Source organism: Protomyctophum bolini (assembly GCF_963924005.1).
Source record: "Protomyctophum bolini genome assembly, chromosome: 1".
Lineage (NCBI taxonomy): Eukaryota > Metazoa > Chordata > Actinopteri > Myctophiformes > Myctophidae > Protomyctophum > Protomyctophum bolini.
The window spans coordinates 37,143,211-37,155,813 of NC_137862.1; the positions used below are offsets into that span (position 1 = coordinate 37,143,211).

Below are 12,603 nucleotides of genomic sequence, written 5' to 3' on the forward strand. Positions count from 1 at the left end.
TTACAGGACACCTTCCCCTTTTAGTAAGAAATATAACAAACTAGTATTAAACCAAAATAGCAAACAATTGCAGTTCCCAAAAAACACATACAATTCACATCACTCTTTTCCCCTTCCCTCTGTATCACTTCTCTTTTTTCTTTTTCTCTTCTTTCAGAAAAAACAATTCACATTCTCAAAACACATAATCAAACCATCACATTCTTTTTTTTTCTTTTTTTTTTTTTTTTAAACCTCCCCCCAGTCTCTCACATGTCCAGTCTAGCCGGAGGGCGTGACACTCTACCAGAGGAGGTCACATAGGGTGCGTTGGTGTTATCAGAATGTCCGTCATGCCTAGTATCTCTGTCACTCTGAGCTGGTTGGCATGCGTGTGTCTCTGTGTTACCATGTTCCACGGTTGTCCCAGGTACCACAGGTGTCGTCGTCAGCGGAGCAGGTTGCTGAAGAGTGCGCAGATGGGCGCGGTTTCTCCTCAACTGTCCGTCGTCCGTCTCCACGACGTATGACCTGGGCGTTGTCGCCTGCTGTATGACCGTTCCTTCTCTCTTCTCCCTGGGGAGCCACACCTTTTGGCCACACTGCAGCGTAGGTAAGGGACGGGCTCTGTGATGCAGGTTGTAGCGACGACGTTGATCCTCCTTTGCCTGCATCTCTGACTTCCTGAACTCTCTGATGTTTGGCCAGCGAGGAAGCAGGGCCTTTGGGTGCTGTGGTATGTTGGAGCGAATCTGTCTCCCCATGAGCAGTTGTGCAGGGGAATAACCACTCTCCAGGGGTGTTGCACGGTACGCCATCAGCGCCTTTGCCTTGTCGCCCCCACCTTTCCACAGCCCCTTCACTGTAGCCACGGCCCGCTCAGCCTCACCGTTAGCCTGCGGATACCGTGGACTGCTGGTCACATGGGTGAACCCATACTCGCGAGCAAAGTTCTGGAAGGACGACCCACTGTATTGGACGCCGTTATCCGAGACCACGGTCTGAGGGGCCCCGTGACGACTGAATACGTCCACCAGTGCTGCCACAACAGTCTCCGCTGTAGCCACCTTGAGGTGTGCAACCTCTATGTAGCGCGAGAAAAAATCCACTATCACAATATAAATCTGTTTCTCCCAGAAAAATAAGTCTGTAGCAACCCTCTGCCAGGGCCGTTCTTGCACTGGTGTAGGGACCAAGGGCTCTCTGTGGTCTGCCCTGTGTTGTGAACATGTGTCACACTTGTCCACTAGCTGATTGATATGAACTGACAGTCCGGGCCACCAGACTGACTGGCGTGCTCTTGCTCTGCACTTGACGATTCCTTGATGTCCAGTGTGTAGATCCTTCAGCACTTCCTGTCTTTCACCTTGGGGAATCACAATCCTCTGACCACGCAGCAGTAGCTCACCCGCCAGAGTGAGGTTCTCCCTTTCTGGCCAGTATGCTCCCAACTCTGGTGGGAGGTCACGCTTCTCCGGCCAACGTGTCTGACAGTACCTGATGAGCTTTGCACAGACAGGGTCAACTCTCTGCTTTTCCTGAATGCTCCTCAGCCTGGCTTCCGTGGCTGGGAGGCCTTGTACAACTGCATCCACGAACACTTTAACTTCTGTCTCTCTGTCCAACTCCTCTTGTGTGAAAGTGTGTTCGACAGGAGCTCTTGACAATGTGTCTGCCGTTATCAGATGCTTACCGGGCACATGCACAACCTCGTATGTGAATCTCATCAGTCTCAGCCGAAACCTCAGGACTCTGGGTGGGAGCTCATCCAGTGCTTTGAAACTCAGCAACGGCACCAGCGGCTTATGATCAGTCTCTAGTCTGAACTTGAGTCCCAGAAGATAGGATGACAACCGCTCACATGTCCATGTGGCTGCTAACGCCTCCTTCTCTATTTGTGCGTAATTCTTCTCCGCGCTCGACAGGCTTCTAGAAATGAACATGACCGGCTTCCACGCTCCATCCTCCTGCTGCTGTGTCAGAACGCCTCCGATACCGTAGGACGAGGCATCAGCAGATACGCAGGTCTCAGCTGTAGGTGAGTACGGGGCTAACACCCTCGGAGAAATCAGCTCTGCCTTCAGTCTATGAAAAGCTTCCTTTTGTGGAGCTTCCCAGACCCATTCATTATTTCCGCACAGCAGGTCTTTGATCGGACGAGTGTACGTGGCCAGATGAGGTAAGAACTTCCCTATATATTGGGCCATCCCCATAAGTCTCTTCACTCCCTCGACGTCGGTAGGCTCAGGCATCTCCAAGATTGCTCTGACCTTAGCTGGATCCGGGGCCACTCCGTCTGCCGTTATGCGGTGCCCTAAGAACATGATGCTGTTTTTTGCAAACTCACATTTTTCCCTGTTCAGTGTCAGGCCTTCTGCTTGCAGTGTCTTTAGGACTTTGTGCAGCCTCTCATTATGCTCCTGTATGTCCTTTCCATACACCAGTATGTCATCAGCATGACACTGGACACCTGTACAGCCTTCCAACATTTGTGACATACGGCGTTGAAAATGCTCTGGTGCCGACGAAATCCCGAACGGGAGGCGATTGAATGCATACCGCCCGAACGGGGTGATGAAGGTTGTGAGTAGTCTGCTTTCTTCCGACAATGGGATTTGCCAGAAGCCAGCAGTAGCATCCAACTTTGTGAATATCTTCGCCCCTTCAAGCATAGCAAGTGTCTCATCTACCGCCGGAAGAATGTGTCTCTCACGTCTGACATACTTGTTCAACGGTGTCATGTCCACGCACAGCCGTATTTTCCCTTTTGGCTTGGGAACCACGACTATGCCTGCACACCATGGTGTGGGGCGTGTCACTTTAGTAACCACCCCCATCTTCTCCATCCGTTCTAGTTCTGCTCTCACTGTTTCTCGTAAGGGCAAGGGCACGCGACGTGGAGTCGACAGGGCGTATGGGACAGCATCGGGCTCCAGCTCAATCTTGTAGGGCTCCTTTAACTTCCCTAAGCCCGAGAACACTGTGGGGTATTGAACTCTGACATCCTCTTGCTGGACTGCAACCGTGTGCAGCCGTTTGATGAGTCCAAGCGCCTCTATCGCAGGAAGGCCTAGGAGGGGCCTGGTCAGCTCTTCAACAACATAAATTAATTGTTCTGTTGTTTTCTTTCTAATGGTCAGCTCACCCCCGAAGCACCCTATTGTATTCAACTTGTATTTTCCAGGTCCATACAGTACTTTGCGTGGTGGCTGTAGATTTCCATGTTTTTCAACCGAGTGCATGCTGCTCGGTACAGCTGTGACTTGGGCACCTGTATCCAGTTTGAATATAGCCTCCTGTCCATTCAGCTCCAGCAGTTCCAGCCATTCATCTTCTGGTTCCTCTAGGTTCACTACATTCAGGAATGCAAAGGCCTCCTCCTCTTCGTCATAAGAAGACTCTGTGTGTGCCAGTGTGATATCATGGACTCCTTTTCCTGATCTGCATGACTTTGCGAAATGTCCTTTTTTATGACACACTCTACACTCGGCATCACGAGCAGGGCATTCCTTCCACGTATGTTTCCTCATATTTCCACATCTGCCACATCCTGAAGACTGTGTGTCAGACTTGTATGGTGCTTTCTGCCACTTGTTTTTTTGTATCGCCTCTACCTGTGCTGCTGCCTGGTGCTCAGTGCCTCTTAAGGTGGGCTGTTGTTTCTTTATTGCTGCACTCTGCCTCACTCTGGTCATTGCCTTTTCCAGAGTTAAATCTGCATCCATTTGCAGGCTTTCTGATAGCTTGGCATCTCTTATGCCTACTACAATTCTGTCCCTAATCAATTCTTCTCTTAAGGCTCCAAACTGACAATGTTCAGCGAATGTGTGTGCAGCAGTGAGAAAGGACTCAACACTCTCACCTGGTTCTTGGTCCCGTCTGTTGAAACGTGCCCTCTCATATATGACGTTCCTCTTACCGACACAATGTGCAGTGAAAGCGTCCGTGACGTCCTTGTATTTTTGTTTCTGTGCATCCGTGAGCGGCAACACACTTAATATGTCTTCGGCGTCGTCCCCCGCTGCATACATGAAGGCATTTACTTGGAATTCTTCTGATTGTCTATCCAATCCCGACGCTATTCTATAGCGGTCAAATCGCTTCATCCATCTCGGCCAGTCATTAATGTTGCTGAAATCAAACTTGCCTAGCGGAGCCAACTGTGGTAGCGAGGGTGCTGCGTCTGCCATCCTGTCGTCTTTTTAGTTCCTTTTTTTATTTATTTTATTTTCTTCTTTCCGTGCGTTCTTCTAAATTCATTCCGAGCTTCTGACACCATGTTGTGTAAGCCTTAGGCTATTATAGTTCACATATAATAAGAGACGGAGAGAGCTGTTGTAGTTAACTGTTTACTTTAGGTTGGGCGGAAGCAGAGTGGTGTTACATACATTCGGGTCCGTCTAGCAACACTAACCATGTCACTCAATCCCTTACAGGACAGTCCGCTTCGAGTGCCACAGAAGAGCCGACTCGTTGCGACCGGCGGCTCCTCGTGTCCCCACGGTCACACTTATGAGACGCAGGGAGCTGATGGATGAACGCAGCCCTCACAGACCCCCGCCTGGCAACTTGGAGCTAAACCTGGCAACCAGACACTACTATAGATATAGTGAAGGTAGGAGGTCACCCCCCCCCCCCCCCCCCCCACACACACACACACACACACACACACAAAAGGGGTTGTTTTATGAATTATTTTTGGCAGTGTTTTACTGTGATGAGTGACTGTGAGTTGAGCGTCCCCTGTTGTCACATCTGCTCATTAACTTTGAGTGATTGACAGCTAATCAGATTGTGTTGAGTTAGCGCCACATGCCATAAGGAGCAAGGTGAGTTGTTTTGAAGTATGTGGTCTAAAACGTGATTGGGTGATTATAGCTAGGTTTTGAAGTGCTTTTGAGAACAACTTTAATTTAAAGTTTCAGTTTAATTACGGACATAAGTTTGACCAAAGTGTATAATTTGTTAAGGATGACAACATAATGGTAGAAATCATTACGATGTTTTATTACGGTGTCAAAAGTGACGAGCCTGATATTACTGTCCAGCTCATATACGTGTCCTCGAGCGTGCGTGCGTGTGTGCGTGTGTGTGTGTATGTGTGTGTGTGTGTGTGTGTGTGTGTGTGTGTGTGTGTGTGTGTGTGTGTGTGTGTATTTGTGTGTGTGTGGCGATTATGTATACATTAATAGTGCCACTGCAGAGTGCTGCTATTTTGTCATGTGTAATTTAATGTGTGGTTCTAAGCTGGCTATTTTGTGGCATGGTATCCTGCCTCAACTGTGATTTCATGAGTTTGTTGAAGAGGTTGTCTCATGATACAGTCAATAAACAGGTAAATGATTTCATATTATTACGTTGTACTCGTATGGTTTGGTTTTCAGTTCACATTTTAATGACGTATGTATGACCATTATACAGAGCACACACATCCAATATGGCGTCATGTCACACATGCACACAATGCCCATTGATTAATTCATTAATTAATGTCTACTCTGCTGCTCCAATGCTTGTAGAAAGTGCTCAGAGGTTTGAATACAACATCAAACTGAAGGAATGTAAACACAAAGACATACTTTCACGGAACAATGAGAAGAAATGGAGCGATGTGTGAATGTGACGTTTGTCCACTTGCAGTCTGTGTCTGTCAGTCTGTGTCTGCACAATCACATTATGATTATTATCACAGAGCAGTTGGGGTTCAGTGCCTTGCTCAATGGCACTTTAGCGGTGTTGGGGGAGGGGTACGTGGTGGCCATTCATATTGGTCCTGGGCACTTTCACTCACGGACTCGCTCCTCTAACCTTTAGTCCGCCGCTGCCCCAACGTTATTGAACATTTTGAACAGGTGATAATCAATCGTTGACCATGGCTTTCCACCTCAGACGGTGCACTTGTTGACATGCGAGGCCATTGGCTGCTCGTTGACGCGGCTCACAAGCCTCAAGGCCTCTTTCGGCATGCTTACGTTGTTGATTTGCATATAGTTTGTGCTCACAATGTGTTGACGTGATGCATTGCGAGTGTATAGAAGATGCTATTTTCAGAGCACGAAAGTGACGACACAGTTATACCACAAAGTAAAACTCACGTGTCAGATAGCCAATCCAGGGGATGCTTAGAAATAAATGTAATTGAATCTTAAAGCACGTTGAAAACACTGACGGTGTGCCTTTGGGTAAAAATAAAAACCAGCAGTGGTGTTTGAGGACAGAGGGATGTATTAAGCAGCCGACATTAAAGCCCTACTTTTATAGACTCTAAATGTGTAGAAATAGTGCGCCTGGGAGAGGACTAATACCCGATGTAGTGAATTACCTGCGGCGCCTGCCGTCTCTTGGCAGTAATGAGCTTTGTGGACGTTTCAGTGATAAGGCCTCTATAATTAGGCTTAGTCATAAGCATCCCCCTGTAATTCTGTGATAAAAACCCAGTAGAACTCTGGTGTCGCTGTTCCAACCGTTCATCTCTCTCTCTCTCTCTCTCTCTCTCTCTCTCTCTCTCTCACGCATGCACGCCACGCATGCATGCACGCACACACAGACACACAGACACCCACACTCATGCACACATGCAACAACCGCACACACCAGGCTGGACTTCAGTCAGTGTGAACTTACTAAGAAAACAGTTCTAAACACAGTTCTTTGTCTCAGGTAGTTTACCTGGTGTGTGTGCGCGCGCATGCAGTTCACTGAGGTTTTCATATGGACATGCATGGTGCGTGTGTCTATGTGCGTGCATGTGTGTGTGTGTGTGTGTGTGTGTGTGTGTGTGTGCGCGAGCGCGTGTGTGTGTTTGAGTGTGAGGTGATGTGAGCTACAGCAGAGGCTTCCTGTGAGGGAGCAGATGTCGCAGAGCTCATGCACAGCTGTGGCTGGCGATAACCGCGGTGGCAGGGATATGTCGGCATGCTGGCTCTTCTCCCTGGGTCTTATCACCCGCATGCAGCACACAGACACAGACAGACACACACGCACACACACACACACGCGCACACACACACACACACACACACACACACACACACACACACCCCCCACACCTCCTTTCCCATATACACGCTTTACAATGAGGAACTGCCACCCTGCCACCAGTACGCCCTCCTCACAGCAGGGCCCAGATAGAGAGAGGAAGGCTAGAGGGAGAGAGACGGAAGGAGAGCGAGGACTAAATCAGGAGACTTTGAGGAGAAAAAAGGTGAACTGAATCCCTAACAAAGCGCCGGCTCATGCCTGCTGTATCACCGCCTTCATAAAGCTCCATCAATCCTAATCCTCCATGGCTGCTGAATGAGAAGCTCTCAGCAATGAACATACATCTGAAGTTCATAAAAGTCTCCATCGATTTGTGTCATATTGTGATGAATATTTATTTCAACATGTGACAAACAGCGGTCCTAAACTCATGTTTACGTAGTTTTTTCCATCTCCAGCATTTATTGAGGGTCTCGATTCCAAGCCTAACCTTGTTAACTAGACAGCGCCAGAATAAACCTTACCCACATGTAATTGTGCAAGGTACAGCAATTGCATTGTAAGGGTGAATATATGATCATTTGTTAATTTGAGGGCTTATTCGGTGTCGGTGCTGTGTATTCTACATGTAGTATCCGGCTACCCGCATGACCATCCGTTCAATGAACCATAGTTTAATGTGTGGTTCAACCAGCCGTTCTCTTTTGGTCTATAGTGAATCAGATTGATTGTGAGAAAGAAAATGAAAGTGAACAACAACAAGATGCCGGGGAAGAAGATGGAAGACGAAAATGCAGGGACAACTTGGGAGAATAAAGGGGGGAGGGAGGGAGAGGTGGAGGGAGAGGTGGAGGGAGAGGAGAAACACAGCAGAGCAGTTATCCTCTCTATTTTCTCAGCACCAGCTTTGCGGTTTCTACGAGGAACAGATGTTCACAACTTGATACAGTGCCTCATCTCCCTCTACTTACTATCTCCAGCGGCAGCACCACCAACTGTCAGCTGCACACATACACATGCATGCACCCGCACGCACGCGCGCACGCACGCACGCGCACACACACACACACACACACACACACACACACACACACACACACACACACACACACACACACACACACACACACACACACACACACACACACACACACACACACACACGTTGGCTCTTGGCTAACACAGACATATTTGTACCTTTCCCATGTGAATATATTGAGGTGTATTCAGCTGTATGCTGAGGACTGTTCCCTATACCCAGACTGTTGTATCCTGCTCTTGAGTCAACACTTGATGTAATCAGGTGCCATTTCCTGCTTTGTCATTTAGCACTTTATGTCAGTCAGCTCTGCCCCCAAACTTGGCTCTGCCCCCGTTTTTTGATTGAGTGATTGAAGGAGTTATTAACAGTTTGCAGAATTACAGTGCATTTCAAGCACAACTCAATACAACTCCGTACAGCTTTCTGCCTGACTCATTATCCATTATGTCTGACATGACTTGATGTCAACTTGACTGTATGTTTTTAGTTTTGAATTCAAAGTGCATGTACAGTAGTCGTCGTCGTCGTCCCCCCGGATACATACTGGCAAGTAATTGTGGAAATTTGTCTCCGTCTCTATGAAACATAAATCAAATCAGAAACCATAAATCTTTTGTCAAAAGTGCAAAACTGTTGTCTGTTACTCTTATGCAATGTCAAGCATGTATTGAACAAGGATTGAGATTTGAATTGTCTGTCTCAAACAAGCACTTTGCTGCTCAATTGCAAACAGAATGTCTGTGGGCTCAATTTGTAAAAGCAGCATCCAATGTCTGTGCTTGAGTGGGTGGGTCAATGATCCGTTATACCACGGCACATTACAGAAGGTCTCTCTCTCTCTCTCTCTTTCTCTCTTTCTGTTTCTTTCTCCATCACCCATCCTCTCCCGAGTCTCCCCACCCATGTATTGTTTCTCATCCCATAGACATTTCTTCCCCTTTCCACAATGTTATGCATTCTGTGTGTATGCATGCAGGAAAAGTGTGCTCACAGAATAAACATGTTAATAGGGAAGGTGAGAGAATAACATCCACTCAGACGCTATCAGACAGCGAAAACACTGTTTAAATTTCAAAACACACCTTTTCAGGACTGAGGAGGATGAACATCACTGAAAAAGGAAATATCTCAATATCAACATGAGCTTAAGTAGATCATCTGGGTGTGTACGCATAATACTGCTCGTGACATTTTGTCCTTCTTTCCATTAAGTGCTCTATTCTTTTTCATTGTCTCCACCAGGCAGGCATGGGGAGAGAGTACGTTTTGCGCTCCGTCCGTGTGTGTGAGTCCGTCCGTCCGTCCGTCCGTCCGTGTGTGTGTGTGTGTGTGTGTGTGTGTGTGTGTGTGTGTGTGTGTGTGTGTGTGTGTGTGTGTGTGTGTGTGTGTGTGACCATGTAATGTATAACCTTATTCTGACCAGTGTTTGGGTCTATTCTGTATACACCACTTGTGCAGATCCAAATAAAATAATTCAAATGTGTGTATGTGTGTGTGTGTGTGTGTGTGTGTGTGCGTGTGTGTGTGTGTGTGTGTGTGTGCGTCCGTCCGTCTGTTACCAGCTAATCTCCGGCACCGTTACCCGGTTGATGCCAAATTTTGCACACACACTCCCTGGATGCCAACGATGAACCTCTGCCACAAATTGTCCAGGACGGCCTGTTATAGCGCCACCAGGAGGCTGCCTTTTAAAAAACACATTTTGGATATTACTCCTCCAGATTCTGTCCAAAAATCGTTACACACTAGTCATGTGTTCAAGACGGATCTGTCTGATATTTCATATTCCATCCGAATTGGCTAACATTGGCTTTCAAAGTTTGCAGGATTGGCCCGTTTTTAACAAAAACCCTCAAATCATGAAAGCAGCGTGCAATTTACGTGAAATCTTTCACATACTTTCCTACTAGGCTGAGGAATATATCCCACCCTTTTCACATTGGCCTGTTATAGCGCCACCAACAGACCTGTGCCTGTTGCCAAAATGCCTCAAATCATCTAATTGCCATCCAAGGCATAAGAAGAAATGGTACCCTTTTCACATTGGTCTATTATAGCGCCACCAGGAGGCCACAACCTGACCTGCCCTGGTGGAGACCTGTGCAGCGAGGGGCACTTTATCTAGTTGCAATTGTTTTTGTGAGTTTTTTAAGATCCATAATAATTTGTTGCATGCCGGCCCACTGCGGCCCAGTGTCACAAGCCAAAAAAAGTTAATTTACAAGCTCACAAAGCGTTGCACCACAAAGCGTTGTGATCTTATAGATCAGCTATTTTCGGCTTTATTGGCAATTTCCACAAGTGTGTCGTGCTGGACGTGCACAGGCAAGGAGAAGAGAAAGCTAGGCGGGAACACAATGGGCCTAGCGTTCCTTTCACTGGGCTCAAGGCCTTATCTCCTTTGAACACACTAGCCTGTGACTGCTGCTATAGGAAAGGATTTACAATGTGTTAGTGGAGGAAATGCTGCAAACCTCTCTCTAAATGCCCTCTCTCTCTGCCACTATCTCTCCCACTCTGACTCTGACTCTGCGCATGCACGCACGCACGCACGCACAAACACACAAACACACACTCATAATAAATAATTTCCATACAACCACAGTGACCAATCAACCCCACATCTCAGCAAGTCCTCAAACCGTCATCAGATACTGTCAATACAATACAGCTGAACGCAATGGATTGGTGTAGCTTGTGATGTGCCTGCGTGCGTGCGTGCAACTGTGCACACACGCATGACGCATGCTTGCGCGGGCATTGAGTGACAGAAAGAAGGAGACAAAGCTCTTAGCTGTTTGCTTCATTAGTGCCGTCAAAGGGATTGCCCGCTGCTGTGTTATGGCACAGAGAGTTAATAGAGTATACAGTCCACCTTGCACGTGCTTTATTGTGCAGTGCACAGTTTATCAGGCTGGCCCACATGGAGTTCTGAGGTTAACCCAGTGACCACTCAACAAAAGGCCAAATTAGAAGAACTGAGTCTGTTGTACAGAAAGGCTGACAGGCTGACAAGCTGACTGACGCCTTTTCCGTGGAGAATAGCATTCTGTCAATCATAGAGCTTTCACCTTGACAGGAATCCTTTCTTTGGATGCAACCCCCCAACTCCAACCTTTCTGTCACTCAAGGCCATGCACGCATACCTCTCACCTTTTCTAGATTATGCGATGGACGCTGGAGAGAAAACACATCAGGCATGCAGCAAACATTCTTGGGAGTTGTGCCACACACACACAGTCACACACACACACACACACACACACACACACACACACACACACACACACACACACACACACACAGACACACATGCAAACAAACACATGGTTCAGTATGCGGCATGGGTGCAGAGAAACTAGAGCTACAGAATAACTGAGAGAGTCGGTGAAGGAGAGAGCGAGACTTTCATAAACACTCCATCCATCTCCCTGACAACCGTACTTCCACCACATAATGCTGCTTGCAGGGCCTGACAGACCCAGCTTGTGGGTCTGGGCATTTGTTTATATTTCTATTGCTGTTTGTTTGTGGGAATTCCTATGTGTTTCTGTGCCCCGGTGGATCTCTATGTACGTATGTGTGTTGTTTGGTGTGTTTCATTTACATTTTCACAAACAATCTGAACTATGATGAGCAATTAGCAGCTGCAGTCCCCGAGCAGTGCCTGCTCTAAGCCAGTGGTACTAGTAGCAGGAGTATGTACAGTACCGCATGGATTCAAACCATGTTACAGGAAAACCAAACATCATGTTATTGACATCATCAGACATCATCATCATGATTAAAGCCACTGCTTACTTACACACGAGTGTGATTTTTTATTTCTTCTCCGTGTCTTTACAAACATCTTGGCTAAGTATCCAGCTTTCATCAGCGTGCTGAAAATTAATTGTCCTACATAGAGAAGAAATAAAAAAGTTAACTCACTCTTGTAATTGGTGCTTGTGGTGATATAGAAATTACTTTTGTGACTGTGTGTGTGTGTGTGTGTGTGTGTGTGTGTGTGTGTGTGTGTGTGTGTGTGTGTGTGTGTGTGTGTGTGTGTGTGTGTGTGTGTGTGTGTGTGTGTGTGTGTGTGTGTGTGTGTGTGTGTGCGTGCACACGCGTGCCTGCGTGTGTGTGCGTGTGTATTCTGAGATACTGTACACAGTATGCTTGTGGCTTTTTGGTCAACAGCTAACAACAGCTCATGAAATGTAGAAGACCTATAGTCATACTGAGGACCTATTATAGCTTGAATAAAAGGGTATAGCAACTGAACCTCATGTCAACCTATTCTGAGCTGTTGGTGGAAGAGGACATTAGAGTGTTTAATTCATCCCTCCTTTACTTGTGATCCAGTCAGACTATTTAAATCAGTATTAAAGTGTTTTCAAAGTCTGTCTTGGTTCCATATTTGAGCCAGTGTCTGAGGTGTGGGCTGGTGAGACAGGAGTCATGGCTCAGCAGCTGTCTGTGTATGTGTACTTTACAAGCTGGTTCTGTTTGTTCTGTAGACACAGGAGGGGGTCAGGAAGGTGTCAGCTTTGTCTCCTGTCCCCCTGTGTGTGTGTGTGTGTGTGTGTGTGTGTGTGTGTGTGTGTGTGTGTGTGTGTGTG

At 47.1% G+C, this 12,603-nt stretch overlaps 1 protein-coding gene across 1 annotated transcript in view; it reads left to right on the plus strand.

The window, feature by feature from the left end:
* The first annotated feature begins 4,427 nt into the window (after positions 1-4,427).
* The window catches only part of cbfa2t3 (CBFA2/RUNX1 partner transcriptional co-repressor 3), a 53,478-nt gene continuing 45,302 nt past the window's right edge, over positions 4,428-12,603 (plus strand). The window contains exon 1 of the mRNA XM_080765154.1: positions 4,428-4,594. Coding sequence (XP_080621280.1) covers positions 4,492-4,594 — 103 coding nt within the window. The 5' untranslated portion in view covers positions 4,428-4,491. The remainder of the gene's footprint in view (positions 4,595-12,603) is intronic.